At 45.3% G+C, this 21739-nt stretch overlaps 3 protein-coding genes and 1 pseudogene across 4 annotated transcripts; 2 read left to right on the top strand and 2 right to left on the bottom strand.

Moving 5' to 3' along the window:
- Positions 1-4624: 4624 nt before the first annotated feature.
- LOC123137607 (phosphopantetheine adenylyltransferase 1-like) lies at positions 4625-6902 on the top strand (annotated as a pseudogene). Its single transcript, XR_006468370.1, has 6 exons — positions 4625-4844; positions 4961-5032; positions 5143-5202; positions 5941-6035; positions 6324-6393; positions 6473-6902. The product of XR_006468370.1 is annotated as a phosphopantetheine adenylyltransferase 1-like (transcript).
- Positions 6903-7176: 274 nt separating this feature from the next.
- LOC123137605 (2-methyl-6-phytyl-1,4-hydroquinone methyltransferase 1, chloroplastic) lies at positions 7177-9635 on the top strand. The gene is made up of 4 exons (XM_044557423.1): positions 7177-7585; positions 7758-8288; positions 8855-9161; positions 9261-9635. The coding sequence occupies exons 2-4, from the start codon at positions 7768-7770 to the stop codon at positions 9414-9416; spliced, it is 984 nt and encodes a 327-aa protein (XP_044413358.1). The 5' UTR covers positions 7177-7585; positions 7758-7767; the 3' UTR covers positions 9417-9635.
- Positions 9636-9961: 326 nt separating this feature from the next.
- LOC123137608 (remorin) lies at positions 9962-12383 on the bottom strand. The gene is made up of 5 exons (XM_044557425.1): positions 12134-12383; positions 11881-11937; positions 11698-11785; positions 11072-11153; positions 9962-10419 (listed from the first exon to the last, which is right to left on the bottom strand). Exons 1-5 carry the CDS (start codon positions 12279-12281, stop codon positions 10219-10221), a joined length of 576 nt encoding a protein of 191 aa, XP_044413360.1. The 5' UTR covers positions 12282-12383; the 3' UTR covers positions 9962-10218.
- A 2440-nt stretch (positions 12384-14823) lies between these two features.
- Positions 14824-17224, bottom strand: LOC123137606 (probable ascorbate-specific transmembrane electron transporter 1). The gene is made up of 4 exons (XM_044557424.1): positions 16930-17224; positions 16109-16157; positions 15831-16033; positions 14824-15359 (listed from the first exon to the last, which is right to left on the bottom strand). The coding sequence occupies exons 1-4, from the start codon at positions 17071-17073 to the stop codon at positions 15051-15053; spliced, it is 705 nt and encodes a 234-aa protein (XP_044413359.1). The 5' UTR covers positions 17074-17224; the 3' UTR covers positions 14824-15050.
- Positions 17225-21739: the final 4515 nt, after the last annotated feature.

The following is a 21739-nucleotide window of genomic DNA, read 5'->3' on the forward strand; positions in this document are numbered from 1 at the left end:
TAATAAAACAAATCACCACTTTAAGTATTTTTGCAAACTCATTCATATTTTATTTTTGCATTGTGACTATTGTATTATAACTTCTCTATGGCTTATACCACCGATAAAATCGATAGTTTGATCAAAACTGGCAAAACAATGCATCAATAACAGAATCTGTCTTAAGCAGGACAGTCTGTAGCAATCTTAACATCTACCATACTTCTGTAACTTCAAAAATTCTGAAAAATTAGGAAAAAATAAACAATTTGTATAGAATTAATGTGCAAGAAGTTTCAGAAGCGTTTGACTTTCCAGTAAAAATTGTAAAATCACGCACTACAGCCAAAGTTTCTGTTTTTGCACTGCGCAAACCAAACAAGCAATCTAATCATCCTAAAGGCAATCATGGCACATTATTTTTACAATACAGTGGATTTATACAAGGGGATAATTATTTTTGTTGACAAGTTTCTGTAATTAAGACTCACAAAGTTTCCATGGGCATGAACAAGGTTCAAGGCATGCTCCCACTTTAACAATGCTCGTCTCTCTCACTTTCACTTTTCTTTTAAAAAAAGTTTTAGGTTCCCCTCTTTTTTTGTTTTTAAACTTTATAAAAGCACTCAACAGAAATAAATGACTCTCTAAAACTTCCGGGTTGTCTCCCTGGCAGTGCTTTCTTTAAAGCTATTAAGTTAGACATATAGTGCTCAAGTAACGGATCCACCCGGATCCCAAGGTATATCAAAGCCAATTTTAATTAACAATGATTTGTAATTTAGTAGTGAGCACAAAGTAACATATACCATGTAATGGCGAAGTCTAACTCTCTTCCTATGCATCGGCATGTCATAAAAGCACAATTCATGCACACAAAGTAAAGACCAATGCATAATATAAACAGTTTGTTGCAATTTTATTGTATTGGAAACATAGAGAGGCGGAGATGTAGTTCCTCTCTCATAATAATTGCAAGTAGGAGAAGCAAGCACATGCAAATTATATTTATCAAAATTATCATGCGCAATAGTAGAACACAACCCATCAATATAGTCCTTAATAAGCACAAACTTCTCCGATATAGTGTAGTTGGGAGAATTCAAAAAGATAATAGGACTATCATGCGTGGGTGCAACATAAACAATTTCATTCTTAACATAAGGAACTATAGCAAGTTCATCTCCATAAGCATAATTCATATTGGCATCATGGCCATAACAAGCATCAAGTTCATCAAAAAGGGATATTTCAAATGAATCAAAGGGATCATAGCAATTATCATAGCAATCATCCTTCGGTAAGCATGAAGGGAAATTAAAAAATGTATGAGTTGAAGAGTTACTCTCATTAGAATATTCACCCCACGCTATTGCTCCCCGGCAATGGTGCCAGAAAAAGGTCTTGATAACCCATAAGTGTAGGGGACCTGTTGTAGCCTCTTTTGATAAGTAAGAGTGTCGAACCCAATGAGGATCTAAAGGTAGAACAAATATTTCCTCAAGTTCTATCGACCACCGATACAACTCTACGCATGCTTAATGTTCGCTTTACCTAGAACAAGTATGAAACTAGAAGTACTTTGTAGATGTGATAGGATAGGTTTACAAGATAATAAAGAGCACGTAAATAAAAACTAGGGGTTGTTTAGATAAAGAAACAACTAAGTTAGTTTTAATAGAGATATTTTTGTCACAAGAAAGTTATTTGTCCCTAGGCAATCGATAAGTAGACCCGTAATCATTATTGCAATTTTATATGAGGGAGAGGCATAAGCTAACGTACTTTCTCTTCTTGGATCATATGCACTTATGATTGGAACTCTAGCAAATATCCGTAACTACTAAAGATCATTAAGGTAAAACCCAACCATAGCATTAAAGTATCAAGTCCTCTTTATTCACATATGACATAACCCACTTATCCGTGTTTGTGTTTCTATCACTCATGCAACGCAGACAATAAGCAAACCATGAACATATTGCAAACCCTACATCAGAGATCCCTCACACTTGCGCGACACAGAGAGCACCATAGGACAACACCAATAATAAAACATGTAATTCAAACTAATCATGATCATCAATGAACCCATAGGACAAAACAGATCTACTCAAACATCATAGGATAGCCATACATCGTTGGGAAATAATATATAGTGTTCAGCACCATGTTTAAGTAGAGATTACAGTGGGGAGAAGGGGTGTTACACCGCTGCATAGATGGGGAGAGAGTTGGTGATGACGGCGGAGAAGTTGCTGGTGTAGATCGCCGTCACGATGATGGCCTCGGCGGTGTTCCAGCGCTATCGGGAGAGAGGGGGAGAGATCCCCCATCCTTCTTCTTCTTCCTTGACCCCCCTAGATGGGAGAAGGGTTTACCCTCTGGTCCATGGCCTCCACGGTGGTGGAGGGGCGGGAGCCCCTCCGAGATTGGATCTCTCTCTCTCTCTCTCTCTCTCTCTCTCTCTCTCTCTCTCTCTCTCTCTCTCTCTCTCTCTCTTTCTGTTTCCTTCTGTTTCTGCGCTCCCAGATTTTGGCCTTTCACCGTTTCTTAAATTCCTGGAGATCCGTAACTCCGATTGGGCTGAAATTTTAACACGATTTTTACCCGGATATTAGCTTTCTTGCGGCGAAATAAGGGCACCAACCACCTTACAGGGTGACCACAAGGAGCCAGGGTGCGCCCCCCTGCCTTGTGGCCCCCTCGTGCATCGTCTCGCATTGATTCTTTCTCCCAAAAATCACATATATTCCAAAAAAATCTCCGTAAGTTTTTATCTCATTTGGACTCCGTTTGGTATGAATTTTCCGTGAAACAAAAACTTGCAACAAACAGGAACGGACACTGGGCACTGGGTTAATATGTTAGTCCCAAAAATAGTATAAAAATTTGCCAAAAATATATGAAAGTTGTAGAATATTGGCATGAAACAACCAAAAAATATAGATACGACGGAGACGTATCAGACTGCTGCACAAAAATGCCAACCCATATTCTGTCACCCAACCGCCACCTTTCTGCAGCCCCTCGTGTCAAAATCCCGCCGTCGCCGCATCGAATCCGACCGATTTCGTCCGGATTCGGTCACCTCCCCATTGCCCGGATCTGCCGCCTTGCAAGCCCAATCGGTCGTGTGTCAACCACCATCGTCGTCCTCCTCCATTGCCTCACCCGTGCCTTCGGCTGCTCCTCCGCCCGCACCCCATCGACATACCGTATCCTTTCCTTCGCCCCAATGCCGCCGACTCACGATGTAGCCACCATACCGTTGAAGCGTTTCAAGGGAGTTCCAGCACGCTAGCCAGCGATATTGGCTTGACACTTTTGAGTTCGAGGCCGAAGCTACAATGTCGCGATTTGGAGGCTCGACCTGTCGTGTTGGAATCTCAACTTCTCGGAGGTGCAGTCTCGGATCAAGGCGGAGTTCGTCGGGCCGCCGGTTACCATTGTGTCCCAACCGGCCAAGCCGAAGACCCGTAGTGTTTTCAATGAGAGTTAACAACCATGAGACTGATGAGCAAAGGGTAGCGAGGTTTACGGGCGCGAGGTTCACCGAGGAGCACATGGAGTGCATCAAGTACGAGGCGGGGTGGTACTGGAAGAGGGACCGAGAGCTCCAGAAGCCCAAGAATGACAATGAGGTAGGGCCTTCTGTGACCAAGGTCGAGTCCGATGAGGGTTCCGACATTGACTGGGACGACCTTGAGCGTGAGGGTTCCAACGAAGACTGAGACGAAGTAGTTTAGTTTAGTTGTAGTAGTAGTTTGAATGTTTGGATGTTTGTAGTAGTTTAGTTTGAATGTTTTGGTATTCGTATGTTTACACTTTTCATGTTTAAGTTTGAATCAAAGTTTATAGTTGAAAAAAAGAAGTTTTAATGTTTTTTGCCCTATTTTAGGACAACTATTGGAGAAGTCACCGTTTTCTACAAAATATTTTTTTATGCCCTAGAACTTGCTTCGACCTCTTGTTGTTCTAAAATAGAGCAGGTGTTGGAGATGCTCTTATTGCAGTGAATGTTACTCAAATTTTGGAAAGAAAAAACAGTTTGCATGCCACGAAAAGTCGAGAAGAGGATAGGAGAGAGAAGAAGGGTTTTGTTTTTTGATGCACTTCTGACTTTTCTTAGGGTTTGTGTCCTGTTCGGAGAGAGAAGGCGGCGACAACTCTCTAAAGATGGAATAAATTTCTCCCCGCCTAGCCCTCGTTCCGATGGTGTTTATAGCGTCGTCAGAGGGTGTGCGGAGGCTTGCCTCTGGCGGATCTTGCAGGATTCAGTCGACGTTTGTCTTTGGTGGATCCATGTGGATTCGGTCTTTATTCGTGTGTCGACAAGTTGGATCCTTTCGATCTACACTTCTCTTCAATGGCAGTGGTTGTTGCTCTGATGCGCTGGTCCTATAGAGCCTCAGCACGACGACTTCTCGACTGTCTACTATAATAAGTTTTGCCCAGCTCTACTGAAGGAGGGGCGATAACATCGGCGTGCCTTCGGCTCGCTTCAGTGTTTGTAGTCGTCGCTATGTGGTCTACGAAGCTGGATGTAAATTTTATCCTTTCTGACACTCGTTATACTATCATGATTGATGATGAATACCTATAAAGTTTTTTCGGAAGAAAAAGATAGAAAAAATCTAAGCACATGTATGAGTCAATCCGGGCCCTCAATCTACAACCACGAGGAAGAGAAAAGGGGGAAAACAACAAGAAAAGAAATGATCGCTGCCCCCGTCTCTGGCGACAGCCCAACCGGAGCGCCGCCGCCGCCAGCTCCGGCGGCGGAGGACTCTCCGCCGTACGGATCCGTGGTCCTAGGAGGCACCTTCGACCGCCTCCACGACGGCCACCGACGCCTCCTCAAGGTGGCTGCCGCAGAACATAGAAATAAGCAGGATTGTTTTTCTTTTCTTTTTTGCTTTCCTTCCGATTAAATCTTCCTTCGTTGTGTTCTTTGGGTGTTGGGATTGCTGGGTGGTAGGCCTCGGCAGATTTGGCGAGGGATCGGATCGTGGTGGGCGTCTGCACGGGCCCCATGCTTGCCAAGAAGGAGGTGAGAAATCTCACCTTTTATCCCCAAAAGGTTCTTTTGATTTTCCACCCATGTTCATCAGTTCCTGGAGTCATGACGCTTCTTGGTCGTGTTCTTGTTCCCATATGTAGTACGCTGAGCTTATCGAACCCGTGGAGAAGCGCATCAAGGCCGTGGAGGATTACATCAAGGTTTGTCACTGTCTTGCCCCCTTGTTTTCTGCGATTTCTGGTAGCAGAGACTTAAAAATGATTGGGCGGATAGCTAGTAATGAGGTCGATTTGGTCGGGTAACTAGATCAGCGTGTTGCTTTTGTTTGTCATTTTGTGTGGTCCTGTATGCTTGGAAGTTGTAGATATGATTTGGTTGCTGAACTGGTGCAAGGTAGTACCGGTAATTATTGTTTGTTTTGGTCCGAGGAGTGGAAATTGTGCAGTCATGTTGAGAATTTAGTTTCTGGCAAACAAGTATTTGCTCTTGTGCATCTTGATGCTTTCAGTGAGCATTTAGAATTTCAGTAGTGAATGACTTTGAAATGAAGTTTTGTGGCATTTGAGGACGGACTTATTGCTATCTGTGCATGCTAATGTTCTTTTGTTTTTACGCTTGATAGAGAATATCCTTGTACTAAAGAGCTCTTCCTTGTTGTCTATTTGTTTTTCTTTAGCATTGCAATGCTACATTTGTAAAGAGTTTCTGGAGATGAAATTAGCCTGTACTCCGATTTCAGATACAGGCGATTTTTTATCGTTGGGAACAAGTGCTTATGGACTCTGAACTTTTAAGTGCTTGTCAGTTTTGTATTGAATCGTTAGCTATGTGTGGGGGTACCAGAAGGAGCTATTAAAAAGTAAAAACGCCCATCTGTTTGTGTTTGTACCATTGTAACATATTGCAAAAGCTCATGACTGGTTTGTTGTAAATCGCAGTCTATTAAACCAGAACTGATAGTACAAGTGGAGCCTATTGAGGATCCATATGGCCCATCCATTATTGATGATAAGCTGGATGCCATTATTGTCAGGTATGTACATTTGCATTACAGCTTTTCTGGCATTTAGTTGATAAATATGCCATTTTTGTTCTTTTATGCATGCGATCTTACCAAAAGCTAGAAGTCATCCTTCCACTAATTTCAACTCTGTACTATAAGCATCTGAAATATATTGATGTTGAACTTGAATATTACAGTTCCATTTTGGACTTGAAAGTATGATGTTCCAGTATGGGCCATCCTAATCATGCATGTCCTTGTTTACTTTAAGCTTTGCTTGCTGTGCCTCGTTGATGTGGAAATGTTATTTATGTCTAGTAAGGAGACACTAAGTGGTGGACTTGCTGTAAATCAGAAAAGAGAAGGGAAAGAACTGCCATTATTGAAGGTGTGCTCATGTATTCTATATTTCCTATGAAGTTGCAAGTGTATGGATCACATAGCCCAACTGATGAGCTTCATTGCAGGTTGAGGTTGTTGATCTTTTATCTGGAGATACCGAGGGAGAAAAATTGAGTTCATCTGCTTTAAGGAAACTTGAGGCTGCACAAGCTCAACAACAGAAAGCAACCATAGCTAATCAGAAAGGTGTTTAGAGAGGAAACATACTGGTATCTTGAGCTGCATACATAAATCTGAAGTGGTCCGCTGAAGCTTGTTATCAGCAAAAAGTAATTAGAAATGGCATTTTGCCTTCTTTTTTGAATGAAAATGGTCTTCAAACGTCGACCTATGGCCCTGTAACACTATATTGCTCTACTCTGAAGGGTATAAACTTACAAAGTCAATGTTGGTAAGCTAGACTAACCAAATGTACACATATTTTGTCCTGGCATTGCCATCTAATTGTAAAGTCACCTTGAGGTCGTTTGGAATAATGGTAACGAACTAAATGAATTTGGTGCCTCTTCTGTGACGTATTTATGTGATGTGTACATCATATAAGTCATGCAATATAACTGCAGCATTTGCTCCATTCCGATCCACTGTTCTTCTTGGGTCTCTTGGCAGAAACCAGGTATGCACGATTTACTTTGGTTGATTACGAGTTAACAAGAGTAATTGTCCTCATGAGTCATTGCAGTTAAGAGGTACCCACTTACAATTTAGGGCCATTAAATTATTTTTAGGGAAAGGACCAGTAATTATCTGATGCAAATAGTAAACAATGCCTTTGTATGCTTTTTTTGTTGTAGTATAAATTTATGCAATAAAAAATGCTGGTAAGACTTGCAAAACAAAAGATTAATTGCTTATGTGGAGTATATCCAGCAAATAAGGTGTAATATTTGAATGGCAAGTTCAAGACATGAAGTGGCAAATCCACAACCATAAATTCACAACCGCCATGTCCACATCAGTAGAAGCAGAACAGACAAAAACCATCAAAATTCTGAAGGAATAGAAAAGCCTTTTGCTGCAGCACACAAGTTCTCACACACCACACACACAAATCTTGCACACATGTCTGCTGGTAGTTCTCATGTTTCTATGGCCTGAAGTTATCCCGGACTTAGAAATGAGTTGACGAAGGCCAAGAACTTGTCTCCATGGCCACCTCACAACTCGCAGGAGCACTGGTATGTGACCTCTATTTATTTTCCTTACAAGTCTATGGAAGAATTCGCAAAGATTTGTTTAGGAGTTACACTATTATTTTCCCTTTTGCTGGGTTTTTGTTTGTTATATCCCCAGCATTTTCTTGCCCCTAGGAACTAACCCATTCACAATTTGATCTAACTTTGCATGCAGAGATCAAGAAATGGCTTGTTCATCCACATATAGAGTTCCCAGTGGGTTAGGATTCTTGGGGCCTTCCAAGATTGGTCAGAATCCTTTGAGAAACAAAGGTGGTGTCTGGTCACGAGCAAAGTATGTGGTATCAACGTGTGCAGTCTCATCTGCTAGGCCAGCGTCACAGCCTAGGTTCATACAGCACAAGAAGGAGGCCTTCTGGTTCTACAGGTTTCTTTCCGTAGTATATGACCATGTTATAAATCCAGGGCATTGGACTGAGGACATGAGGGATGATGCGTTGGAACCCGCTGAACTTTACAACAATGAGTTCAAGGTTGTTGATGTTGGCGGTGGAACTGGGTTCACTACATTGGGGATTGTGAAGCATGTGGACAACGACAATGTGACCTTGCTGGACCAGTCACCACACCAGATTGAGAAGGCTCGGCAGAAGGAGGCACTGAAGGGGGTGAGCATCATGGAGGGTGATGCTGAGGACCTCCCCTTTTCAACTGACACATTTGACCGCTATGTCTCCGCTGGAAGGTGATGCTCTTATCAATTGTATGGATATCTTATCTTATAGCATCTCTTTGTATATACTGATCTTATACCAGCTTGAGCAGGCTAATATTTTCTTAACCTTCATCCTTTCCTGTTGCTACTTACTACTGGTAATGTCAATACCTTGTTATTGCCTGTCTTAATATATCTAGATTTGTATACCAATCTGATTTTACTTGACTAAATCCATCTGACCTCAGTATAAACATTATAAACACAATGGTTCAGTTGCCTGCCAGGATATATTGGTACTGGTGCAATTTGAAGCAAATGATAATGCTCTTGTTTCCAGTTGTCCATGATTCAAGAAATGTTATTGAAGTCCTGATACTCTGCTGGAAGAAATGATCTAATTAACTATCTTGAGATCTGTATAGACATGTACAGATACCTTTGGTCGATCCTTTATTATTTGTTAAGCTGCTGTTTGAACATTGAAAGGAGTGTATATTTGCGACCTGGCTTAGATTTTATTATTGTGAGTCAAGTGCCATACCTCTTATGCCTCCGTTTCATCAGCCATGCTTATAGATGGTGTTATTCTCCAGCATTGAGTATTGGCCTGACCCGCAGCGAGGAATCAAGGAAGCTTACAGGGTCGTGAAGCCTGGCGGGCTTGCCTGTTTGATCGGTCCAGTTCACCCAACATTTTGGCTATCTCGCTTCTTCGCCGACATGTGGATGCTCTTTCCCTCAGAAGAAGAGTACATAGAGTGGTTCACCAAGGCAGGGTTCGAGGATGTTAAGCTCAAAAGGATCGGGCCCAAGTGGTACCGTGGTGTTCGTCGGCATGGCTTGATCATGGGATGCTCCGTGACAGGCGTGAAGAGAGCTTCTGGCGACTCCCCTTTGCAGGTATATTCCATGCATCCGTAGCTGCCAGACTTTCTTTTCTCCATCTCAATGCTCCAAATGTGTTGCCGTCTCTTACCCATTGGTATGTTGTTGCTGCAGCTCGGTCCCAAGGCTGAGGATGTTGAGGAACCGGTGAATCTACTCGCCTTCCTCTTCCGCTTCGCCATCGGGACGATATGTGCGTCGTACTACGTGCTAGTGCCTATCTACATGTGGATCAAGGATCAGGTTGTTCCCAAAGGCCAGCCGATTTAAGCGATAGTAGTCAAGATCCAATTTAGGCTTCTATGTTAGCCACCTGTAGTGCTTGCGGTTCCCTACTCATGTATGTTTGTACTTTTCTTGTCGTCGGAATCTTGTTTATGCAAAGGGACTTTGTACACTTGCGGAATTGTAGAGGCTAGGGATGTAATATTCCCATTTATCGGATGAAATGCAAAGGAGCTTGGTGAAGCATCAAAATGCATCCTCTAACATGTGCCTGTGGAATGACATTCATACCCGTATCAACCATGGTGAAAACTGCCATAGAAATAAATAAGAGCTCTGAGACCAAATTTTGGACTGAAAATTCGGTGGCGAACTTGTTAGGTTCAATTCAAATTCGGTAAGTCCCCTTGCTGTCTTTGGTATATCCTTTATTCCTGTTGCCTACATATGCCGTCATTACCAAGACCACACACTTCAAGAGGAAACAAGCATTGTCATGGAAAGAGTAGCATCTTATAGATAAAATCCATGAGGCAAGAAGAGATGATACTCTGAACATCTCATGCAGAAAGCCATGAAGTCGCTACATCAGACCCAACAGACATTACAAAAGAAAAGTAATTGTTTGATCTTAGACAACGCGAACAGTGGATGCTATATATGTACCACCAAAAATCTGTCTTTGCAATTACATGCTATGCAACATGAAGAATAGCTCCCAGCAAAAAAAAAGAAAGATAACATGAAGAGTAGCAAACTTAACTCGCAGAAAACAAGACACATTTTCAGAACATGAAGAAGGAAAGCAGCTACACAGAGCAAATCACCTCCAATACTGAGGTGCTTCTTATGCCCCGAAACATCCGAGAAGTTTCTTGGGAGCCAGCCCGGTTGCACGGTACTTTGCTGCCATCTCGTCGGCCTTGAGAACTTCTTCACCACGCCGGGCCACTACCATTGCTCTCTTCTCTTCAGCTTCTCTGTGGGCGATTGCCTTTTTGTTCTTCATCTTCTCAGCATATTCGGCCTTCTTCTTTTCCAACTCTTCCTGAACGCTCGTAAAAATTCAAGAGCATTTGTCGATCAGCGGATGCACATAAAATGCTTTTACGAGAATATATCGAGTAAGCAATAACTTGTCAGCTAGCAAAGGTCACTGAAAACATAAACGGATCCTTCTTTATATTAGAAAAAAAGAATTACTCTCCATACATTCTTCATATTGTATACCATGGTGGAGCGGGTGGCCAAGGAGATGTTTACCCAGCATGGATGATGGTTTAGTCTTTGAATCGTTCTTCTAGGACCTTAGGTTGTTCTTCCTTGTTCAAACTAAGTCGTTTCACGCCTTCATGTTATGGCAAGACTTTATTGTTCTTGCAAGTGTCGTGTATGTGGGATTCTAGTTATGCAGATGCCAGGAGTGGACTCTTATGGTTGTATCGGCTGGATCTGGCGCTAAGAGTCAACAAATTCTAGAAAAAAAAGAACTCCTTGTTTGTTTTGTAAAAAGTTCAGATAAAATATGCCGGGCACTCATGGTTCGGAAAAAATGCAGGTTGCCAGCAATAAAGAAAAGGAATAAAGACAGCCAGGACGAATTAATTATATTGATGACCAAGACAAGGTAATTACCTGGAAAGAATAAAATATGCTCAAAACACAACTTGAGAAACATGAAATTGAAATGGAGGACTTACTTCCTTCCTTTTCAGTTGGGCATCTATGGTTGCCTTCTTTGTGTTCTCCCATGAAAGAATAGACGATAGCTTCTTAGCAGCCCTGTTGTGACATATACAGCAACGGATTAAAGTTGCGGCTTTCAATTTATTTGGAGTTATGATTTGCAGCTTATTTCCTGAATAGATATAGGATGTTGTAACGCAGTGGGGGCACTGACAGTAAACACATATTGATGTAGTGTGTTAGGACATACCATACCCTTGTGGCCTCAAGAAGAGAGGCTCTGGAGATCATCAACAGAAATTAAGTTTGGGGTAATCTAGATTTATGGCACTGCAAAGTCTCAAGGTTTTGGAACTGGCACTAGATGCCAATGACGTGTGAGACCTGAACGGGGCTGGACTTCTAACATGTTAAAGGTTTGAGTTCTTTGAGGTTTTGTGATTCTCACTGCCAGTGTGACTCTTACTACTACAAAATAGCACAGTTTGCGGTGTGACAACTTTCCAGTCATAAGTTTGGTAACAGGAATTTCCAGGGCTGACACTGAATAGGGGTAGTACTAAAAAAGGATGCTTCCAGCTCACTGACAATCCCAGTGCAGAATGAACGGGTGATAATGGATCTATTGTTGATAACTTACTTGTTCTCAGCTTTGGCCTTCTCGTTCTCTACCCATGCTTTGATCAAAGAGCTCATCTTCTCCGTCTCCACCTTTGCAAGAGCGACGTCTGAAAGCAGGTTATATTATGTATGCTGTTAGCTTAGCCGGCTGTACTCAACAGAGACGAGAAGAAGGAACAAAGTTGAATCATCATTCAATCACCTCTTTCATGTGAGCCCCTGTGGATGTTCTTCTCAGGGTGAGGTTTCTCGGCAGCTTCTGTACAAGAAACCAGAGCAAAGTATCAGAAATCAGGTGCGATGACTTGCATATTAACCTTGTGGAACAGATAGAAAACATGGCGAACAGGACAGGCAACAGTTGATGCTTGCACATATGAACCCTTTTCATAGTTGAGAATGGTTAGCATGTCTCAGAATAGATCCTTGGACAACAAGTAGAGCAGTATACTCACTGCTGTCGACGACGACGAGGGCCTTGGCGTCGTCGGCCGGTGGCTTGACCCCCGGAGGAGGCGGGATGACCACCGGCACATCCTTCTCCGCGACTGCCTCCGGCGCCGCAGCAGCCGGCACCGCCTTCTTGGCTTCCTCCCCAGCCATCACGCACGCACGCACGCACACAGGTGCTTGTCGCCGTGAGAAACTTCCGCAGCTGCTTCACTGTATGTCACTAGCGATACTCAACCACGGCTTGACGCGGAGCAATATATATAGAACGGGTTTAAGTGGCTCCTCTGCCGTTAGCCTGGCCTGGAGGAAAAGCTTTTTAAATTTTACTTTTTTGACAGGAGCTGGAGGAAAGGTTGGCCAGCGGGGAGGTGGAAGAAGGGAGGAAATAAATAATTAGGCTATATATATATATATATATCCGGGAGCTTAGTGGGGCTTCTTTTAGCAGGTGCGTGCGTGCGTGCGCATGTACGTGTGCGTGGGTGTTGACACACCCACGGGAAAATTCAATGAAATGACGCGCGCCTTGGCCTTGGCCTTGGTCTGCCAACGGAACGGAAGCCGTCCATCGGTGGTTTTCATGGCGCACACGCGCGGGCCGTGCCGTCCGCCCTCCGGGCGTCCGCCTCCTCCGACGCATCGCGCGGCCGTTGTGCCCGAAGGCGGGAGGACCCGCGTGGACAGGGACAGTGCAGCGTTGAATCGGCACGTTTGGGGAGTATAATTCTCACAGGTCCAAGTAGGTGGGAGCACGGTACAAACTGGACTATCGAATCCTAGGGATATATTCGCCGTCAAGCTGCGGACGCGGCTTAAAAACGACCGATCCACAGCTGGAAAACAACAAACACAAGCAAGGGTTGTTGCCATGCCTTGTTGGTACAATACAATCGACGTCGATGCTAATGATCATTCCTAAGCCGCCTTCTCCTCCCACTGATTCGCTCCTGCGTCATGTCTCCACTTTAATTAGTATCTTCGTCCCTACGTAAACAAACGGCTGTAAGCCACACTATCACACTAAACTCCTCCGATCTCTGGGCTGTATTTTACGCATTAAAGCCCATCACGAGCCCACCTGTTTTCGTGTCTCCGGTCTCACGAGCCGGTCCTTTCCCGTCCTGCGTCGTGTCGGACCAGCCTGTACCCCCCCATACTTTCAGTTCTCAGGCAGCCGCCGGCTTCTTCTTTTCCAAGAACCTTTCCAGCGCCGTGATATTCAGAATGCAAAACGCAATACCGTCGCCATGCAAAAATACAAGGAAACAATAGGGCTAGTGGAGTGCGTTTCAAGGCATTTGGGCGTACCTACTCAATTAGTACATCTCCTTTTTTGATAAAGACGCGGTTTTCACATCAATTGTGATGTGGAAACCATCTGGCTGCTCGCTCATGTAGTGACATGAGCTGTCGCCGGCGCTTTGATTATTGCTTCCTGCCTGCTTTGTTGGACGGCCAGTAGGTCTGGAAAGCAAGTAAAGATTTGGTGTCCTGCCAACTTGGACGAACCCCAGCTGGATAGAATAGTGCTCGTCGCTGAAAAGGAGAAAATAATCGATCGTGATTGCTCTTTCCGAATACAGCGTGTGATCCTCTTTGATTTTACTACTCCGCACATTGTTGTGGAAATGTTCTGCAATATATTCCAATGAGGTCCAGTTGTATGGAGCATGAATATTTGAAGTAAAAGTGGGCTAAAATTGCAAATACATATGATTCATTGTGTCTGATTATCGTATAGCAATATTTTTTAAATGTAATAAATAGTATAATATTTTTTTTTATGTTTGCATGTTGAGGTGGGCTTTTTCTTATGCATGGTTGCGTGCGTTGAGATGGGCCTTTTGCTATGCATGATGCATGAAGAGGTGGCATGCTTGCATGTTGAGAGAAATAACTTAGTGGCGGCTAGCTTGTATCAGTTTTTACTAGGTAAAATAAGCTTGTGCATTTCTTTTTCATAAAGAGCGCCTTTTATTTTATTGACCTTATTTTACCCTTACAAGGAAGTTGTGACCTATGACATCTTTTCCCAGGAAGGGGCTGACTGTTCGTGTCTTCGTGGGTTGTTGTTTTATTTGTCTTGTTGGGCTTTTTTGCGATTCTTTTGGCCCATAGGTTGTGTGTTGATATGTACTCTTTTTTCAGTTTTTGTGTTCAATTGATGGGGTGAGACTGACGCACTAAAAAAAGTGGTGATTTGCGATGGGCTCTTTGGGTTCAACGGCGTCCATCTGACTGAGTGGCCGTCAATTGGTGCTTGCGGCGACTAATGAATTTTACATCGGCGACTTGCGGTTGGCTTTCACTGTAAATGCTGAGATTTCTAAGATTGTTGATCCCCTTTGCTTTGTGAAATTTGTCCCATACCACTCGATCTAGCTGTTTTCTTGATTGGACTGTTTCCTAATCTTATTATTTTTATTTTTTTTGCGAAAGGGGACTGTTTCCTAATCTGTAGCTATGTGATGAGTAATAAGGGACGATGAAATTTTGATCTTGCATTTGTCACCATGAACAACATTACCATGAGCAAACAAGTACTACTTCAATCTGCCAACGAAACTAAGTAGCATCTCTCTTTCTGTTCGGCAGTTTATGTACTTGCTTCTCAAGCACAGGTTAACTCAGCTATACTTATAGAATAGCAGCAACAAAAATATAAAAGTAGAACACAATAAAACTCATCAGATCACGAAAAATATGTAATTTGTAAAATAGCTGCTTACATAGATGTTTCAATTATACATGATACATGGAAGGACAATATGTACTTGTATGTATTTACATATACACAGAAGATGCACAACATTTTCTTATCAGATCATTTATTTTCAAATCGGAGAGATCCTGGTATCGAAGCACAATGGTGAGAGCAAACTTTGTGAATTTCTGTGCATGCAGTACACTTCACAAATACTAGTGTTCTGGGATTGGAGCGTAACCCTGTGGCTCTTCAAGGCGAGCTGGGGCAACAGCAGCTACAACAACTGAGGCACCGAATAGCACAACAACCAATGCCGTGAAGTTCACCAGAAATGACTCTGGCCCATATTTGTCGATGCCTGAGCTTTGGAGGAAGGTGAGCTTCTCCAGAAACCCAAGTTCTGCCGTTGCTAGGGCTAAAATGTAAACGAAGATTCCAAGAAGTACGTGCCAAGGAAGAGCACCCTTCCTCACATTTGGCGCAGCCTTAGGGAAGAAGAAGGTCAAGAATCCAAATATCCACTGTGGCAAACGCAAATTAAAGAGCACTTGTCAAAACTCAATTAAAAGAAAATCTCTAATTCTTTTGACTTCAACTATAATGCAACTACGTAGGTCAACAATTGTGGCATGCATCAGCTCTAAACCAATTCATTTTTCCGCTACCGATCTGATTAGTAATAGCATAAAAATACAAGCATGAAGTTTATGGGTCATTTATATTGATAACATATTGTAAAAGCATATAGGTTCACCCATATAAATTTTCCGTAGTCTTATCTATGCATACATTTTTAGAATAATCCAATACTCATACTTTATTAATGCTTAAAATATTGTCTGTCTGTTCTACTGTAAGTTAACTGTGTCAGCGGATTCATAAAAGGTTAAAAACTACAGTCATCTACAAATACGTAAAACCAATGTGATCAAATGAACCAGGTTGATAAATGGAATAGAATTGCAATGATATCGGAAGTCGCACGGTCATACCTGAATACCATATAGAGATATTGTTCCTATCCCAAGCCAAGAATGCAGACTGTACAGGTTCGCAATTCCAGTTTCATTGTGATTCTTAAAAGCACAGTATATCCCGACCGCACCGAGCACAAGCGCAATAGCATGGAGTACTAGATGGATCAACTTAGTTGTATCATGGTTCACCGTAGGTAGTACCTTATATACCATTATAGCTGCCAAAATGGACAAAGTCTTAGAAGCAAAAGAAAAATAACGAGCCAGAAAAGTTGAGGAATTTTCAGCATTACCTTCACTGCCAAGAATAATAAAGCCAATCAACATAAGAACAGGATGAACCTGTAATGTCTAACATTAGTAACATTCTCGAAATTGCTAAATGTAAACAAGTTATTATCCTAAAAACTGTTACAAACAGCAGGGAAACACAAGTAATAATGAAGCTCCACCTCTCACTGAGTGAGTCTTTGGAAATCCATGTCAGGAGTTGACGAAAACAAAGGGCAACGGTTATTGGTTTGTTATAGACATCTCCTTCTGCAATTAACTCAGAGACCTGGATGTTTTTTAACTGAAACAGACATGGCAGACACTAGCACTTACTAGACATTTTCAGATGCGTTAGAGAGCAGTTAGCTAATGACCCTAACAAAAACGTGTGGTTGGCATTTGGAATACAATTGATGTGCATCAGCACAACAGAAGGCCAAAGCACACGGACGCAATGACGTGCGTGTCCATTTTGTTCAGACTGGCTTAAAAAATTGCTCAACTATCGGTGCATATATAACGCAAACAGAAGTTGTTCTTATCACAAGTTCATATGGCTAGAGCCAAGCATCATCTAATCTCCACGGACCACGGAACCAATAACAGAAATCACCAAGCCAACGCTCGCAGCAGAAATTCAAGCAGACGCTTTTCTGAATCGCACGGACACGACGGTCAAATCAAATCTTGGCGCTCACTTCCTCTTTCAGGATGCTACCTACCCACCCCCACAGCCCCAGTCGACTCGATTTCGCCTTTTTCTTTTCCTTTAGGGAACAAAACAAAAAGGCAGAATCTAAAATCGTCTGCAGCCAGAGAAGAGGGAACAGGTGGTTCTCACGTTGAAGATGAGGTTCTTGTTGTCGGCTTCGAAGGCGAGGCCGCCGCGGAAGTGGATGCACCAGTACAGCACCATGGCGGCGGCCGCCAAGGCCAGCGCGTGCGCCACGTACGTGAACGGCGCCGCCCTCACGCCCAGCCCCATCGCCTCCGGCCCTCTGCTCTTCTGCCGCTCTCCCCTGCTCCCCTCTCGCTGGCTGGCTCTGCTGCTGGTTTCCCCGACGGACGGAGCGAGTGGAGACAGTGCGGGAGCGTGGCGTCCCCGCGCCTCTTATAAATGATCTTCTTTTTTTCTCGTGCGTTCTCTATTGATTTTTCTTTTGGTCCGAACGCATTTCTCTCCATAAAAATCACGATAAGGGCGACACGCCGGGTAGTTAGTTGTCGATTGCTCTCGCTATATGATGAAGAAGAGGCCCACGTCGCACATCAACGTCGACATTCAATAGCTACACGTATAAAATTACCAAAGACATTGATATATTCACAAATTTCTGTATTGTTCTAGACAAGCTGTAGCCTTCCTCAATAATGAGTACTCCCTCCGTCCCCAAATTTTTGTCTTAAATTTTATGGATGTACCTAATACTAAAACGTGACTTAATACATCCGTATTTAGATAAATTGAAGACAAGAATTTTGGTCTCTCCGTCTGAAAATACTTGTCGAAGGAATGAATGTATCTAGACGTATTTTTGTCCTAGATACATTCATTTTTATGCATTTTTCCGACAAATATTTCGGAACGAAGGGAGCACTAAACACATTTCGTAGCTGTTTTGGCGGTGACACATGGAACCTATATTATAGTTAAACACGAATTGACTCCTTCGCATGCCTGTGTTGAATGCTTGGTTTCCGACAGGGCTTATGCCTATCTAGTAACTACTCTCTCCGTTTCATAATGTAAAATGTTTTTTCACTTTAGTGTAGTGTTAAAAAACGTCTTACATTATGAAACGGGGATCCGGCTTGTCTGCTTTCTTTCATGCTCCCATTTGTGCTCCCACTTCATTCTACGGCTGTTTTTTTTTCTTTTTCTAATTTAATCATCTTCCCCTGATTTTAAGTGGGTGGGGTCAGGCTTTATTTTGTTCCAATTAAATTAAGTCACGTTAGATGGGCACACACAGAAGGAGCAGGCAAGTCTCGTCCATGGGACGAAGGGAGTAGTATATACTCCCTCCATCTCATAATATAAGACGGTTTTTGAAGTGTGCCAAAAAACATCTTACATTATAAGACAGAGGAAGTAGTAATTAAAACACGTAGGACCTATCATTTTTTACATGGGCAACACAAACATGAACGGGATGGCATGTAGGCACATCAAATCCACACATAATATCCCCCTCCCCCACCCAAATTTAGGGTGGGATCGTGTTTAACCCCTCACGTAATGCAAACCCAACCAATCCACAACTAATCTTCCTCTGAAGGAAAGGAAGCATCCCCGATAGGCCCCCGCGTCGTCTAACCCTAGGCGACACGGGCGGCGTCCCTCGCCACGCCGCCACAAGCCCCCCCTCCCCCTCCATCTCCGGCCCCTTCCCTTGCCGCCGCCGGTAGCCACCTTCGGGCGAAGCCCGCGTCATGGCGGCGACGGCGAATCCTCCACTCCGGCTGGCGGCGGATCCCCTGCTCCGGCTGCTGGTGGCCTCGCCCTCCCTCCCCCCAATCCGATCCGGTGGCGCCCCGGTGGCTCTCCTATGCCAGTGCCTCCCGCTGCTCCGGTGGCGCTCCTCCCCCGGCCTGGCGACGGCTTCGTCGACCATGTCCTTCCCCCCTCCGCTGTTACCGGTCGCTTCCTGGTGCAGCGTGGCCTCTCCCCAAGATGCACCTCCCGCAGCGCCACCCCCTGCCCCGACCTTCGGCTGCTGTTGACCCTCCCGACTGCTCCTCCCAGTGGCCCAGCCATGCCTCCTCCTATCGGCTGGCTGTGGATGCTACTCGCCCGACCATGTCTTCTCTCGGCTGGTTGTGGATGCTACTGGTGTTGGCGATTCCGGGTTTCCCCTGCCCAGATCTGGCCCTCGATGGATGGTGGGGGATCGGGTACCTGCAGCAAGGTTGGCGATGGCGGTTGTCCTAGGTGGTGGCGATTCCAGCGGCTCCTGTTGAAGGGTGCATCTCTCCTTCCAGCGATGGTGGCTCAAGCAAGTGTTTTGGTTTCCTCGTCTTCGAATCCTGAGCTGGCGGCATTTGGGATTGTCCAATCAAAGACCAAGGCGAAATCCTTGCTCAGCTTGCTGTTGCTAGCAGCGGCGACACCTACGGGTGTCGTGTCCTTCTTGAAGGCGCTTACATGGTCTTTTGTTTGTGTCCCGCTTCGGGCACCGGGGGAAACCCTAGGTCTGGTTCACCAGATCGGACAACGGCAGCATCCCGACGTCGTATCCTACAAGAAGGCGCGGTCTTGGTTGCTCGTGGCATCTCCGGTGTTGGAATTGAAGATGGTGGACGCCAAGCTTGGTTTTGGGCTGCTTCTCAGGGCATGGGCATCCGGGGCGCAATGTACGACATTGTCGGTGCCTCATCCATGGCTTCTTCCTCCTGCCCAGCCGAATCTTGCTTCCCACTTGCCAACTCCTCTAGGCTCTTAAGGTGGGGGTACATTGATTTGGTCTGTCCTGGAGCGGTGACCGTGCGCGGTGGTGACTGTGTTGGTTGTGACGCGGTCTAGGTGCTCTGGGTCTTTTTCCTCGCCTTCCTTGGCTGGAGTTTGAGCTAGGCAAGTGTATGTTGTGTTGTATTCTTTCCCACTTCCCCATCTCTTATCTATGTTACTCTTGTTCTCTCCTATCTATCAATGAAATGATACGCAAACTTTGCGTATTCACAAAAAAAAACTTCCTCTAAAGGGACCGACCCTTATTTAAACTCCCAAGTAATCCTAATAGTACACACTTTTCAAATCACGAATAAACAACCTATCAGAAATCGAGTGTGCCTACGAGCACACGTGAATTAGCCTAATGCCTACATATCCTACTTCTTTTGCGGGATATGTCTTACTTCTACCAGGGGAGGTGTCAGAAGCTGGATGTTACAAGTACGTGTACGTGAATTAAAATTATAAGCTTTGTCTATTAAAAGCATAGAAGGTGGTGTCGGCGTTCTGAGAATGGGGGTACTCAGACTTTCCTGCCTGCGGCTTGCAGCGTGGCTCAAGGAGTGTCCCAGTACGGCCCATCTTCGTCAACACAAGCTCAAGACCCTCACGAGGGGCCAAGCCACGCGGGGCGGACAACAGGCAGCTTCCTCAGGCACAACCTTGTCAGGAAGGCTCGCGAGGAGGCGGAGAGATCAAGGCAGGGTACCTCGTGAGGTGCCCATGACGCAAGCCATGTCGACCGAATCCAGGCGGGCGCCAGGCGGGTGCCGGCCTGCGCAGTGTCTTTGTTTCCTCTTTGGTGCAAAGGGGGCAAGCGCAGGCCAAGGTATCAAGCAAAGGCTACCATTTTGGCGCAACAAGACCAAGACCAGTAGAACGACAGGATGGAGGTCACCGTGGAGCCCAAGACGGCGTCATCGATAGAGTCTTCGGCAGGCGAGGATCAACTTTAGTCAGGATAAGTGTACTAGATGTTTCCCTTCAAAATGGCCAATTGTTGGCGCCCTTCCCGCTCAATATTTGGGAAGAGGACCAGGGCCTCGCTCTATAAATAGGGCTAGCCACCACACTAGAAGGGGATCCGGATCCAATCCTTCCCAAGAGACGACACCACCACAAGAACATCCCTCGCGAGACTATTTTTCCTTTGTACTATTTATCATCAGCCCCAGAGGCAATCCATCACACCACACACTGGAGTAGGGTATTACACCACAATGGTGGCCTGAACCAGTATAAAACCTCGTGTCTCTTGTGTTGTTCATCTTGTGTAGCCTAGATCCTTTGCGAGGCGACGAGACGTGAGTTGGTAGGGGAGAGATCTTCGCGCGCACCCCAGAGTTCGAACCTTAAGGGTCTGCCGGAACCCGAAATCCGACATTTGGCGCGCCAGGTAGGGGTGCGCCAGAGCTCTCCCTGTCAGCAACCCGTTCTCCATCAACCTTGCGCTTCGCCACCATGGCAAGCAGCACGCCGCCCGCTCTAGCTGCGGAGGCTAGCCCCGAGACCCGGGGGCTCCGGGCACTGACCGCCGCCCTGCGATAGGTGCCGTGGCCGAACAAGTTCAAGCCGTAGATGCCGCCGCGCTATGACGGCATGGCAGATCCGCTATCTTTCCTGCTAGTGTATGAGGAGGCCATCCTCAAGGTCGGAGGCGATGGAAGGATCATGGCCAACTAGCTACCCATGGTGCTCACCGGCGTCCCGCGCATGTGGCTGCTCCATTTGCCAGCATCTTCAATGAATTCTTGGGAGGAGCTCCGCGGCCTCTTCCTCGCCCATCACGCAGCCCCGGCGCTCCCGATCGTCGCGGCACTCCTCGGTGGCTCCCAAGCACCGCCCTCGAGTCGCCACGTCAAGCCGTTCGTCCGTCAGGTCGGCGCGGCCCTGACTCGCCGCTCGGCTCCTCCAGGATGGGCGTCACCCAAGGCTGACTTGACCTTCAGTTTGGATGATCACCCCGCCAACACCGCTCGCTCAGGCGCGCTCCCGATGCTGTGCACTCCCACTATCTATCAGGTGGCCGTCACCAGGACCCTCATCAACAGCGGAGCCGGCCTCAACGTGCTCTCGATCGAGACCTTCAACCTCCTCCACATGCCGTTGGAACGGCTCGACCCAGCCAGCCCTTTTCGGGTGTCGGGGGCAGCCCCGCCGGCTCTCTGGGGCAGATCCGCCTCCCGGTGACGTTCGGCAC

This window comes from Triticum aestivum, chromosome 6B (genome assembly GCF_018294505.1).
Source record: "Triticum aestivum cultivar Chinese Spring chromosome 6B, IWGSC CS RefSeq v2.1, whole genome shotgun sequence".
In the NCBI taxonomy this organism is placed as follows: Eukaryota; Viridiplantae; Streptophyta; class Magnoliopsida; order Poales; family Poaceae; genus Triticum; species Triticum aestivum.

Excerpts from the sequence above, each read along its gene's own strand:
- LOC123137608 (XM_044557425.1), bottom strand. The coding sequence starts at position 12,281 with ATGGCTGGGGAGGAAGCCAAGAAGGCGGTGCCGGCTGCTGCGGCGCCG. Across the intron at positions 11,938-12,133 it reads CCTCGTCGTCGTCGACAGCA|AAGCTGCCGAGAAACCTCAC; the intron begins GTGAGTATACTG and ends TTTCTTGTACAG. Across the intron at positions 11,154-11,697 it reads AAGGCCAAAGCTGAGAACAA|GGCTGCTAAGAAGCTATCGT; the intron begins GTAAGTTATCAA and ends ATGTCACAACAG.
- LOC123137605 (XM_044557423.1), top strand. The coding sequence starts at position 7,768 with ATGGCTTGTTCATCCACATATAGAGTTCCCAGTGGGTTAGGATTCTTG. Across the intron at positions 8,289-8,854 it reads CGCTATGTCTCCGCTGGAAG|CATTGAGTATTGGCCTGACC; the intron begins GTGATGCTCTTA and ends GTTATTCTCCAG. Across the intron at positions 9,162-9,260 it reads CTGGCGACTCCCCTTTGCAG|CTCGGTCCCAAGGCTGAGGA; the intron begins GTATATTCCATG and ends TTGTTGCTGCAG.
- LOC123137606 (XM_044557424.1), bottom strand. The coding sequence starts at position 17,073 with ATGGGGCTGGGCGTGAGGGCGGCGCCGTTCACGTACGTGGCGCACGCG. Across the intron at positions 16,158-16,929 it reads ACAAGAACCTCATCTTCAAC|GTTCATCCTGTTCTTATGTT; the intron begins GTGAGAACCACC and ends TAGACATTACAG. Across the intron at positions 15,360-15,830 it reads TATCTCTATATGGTATTCAG|TGGATATTTGGATTCTTGAC; the intron begins GTATGACCGTGC and ends CGTTTGCCACAG.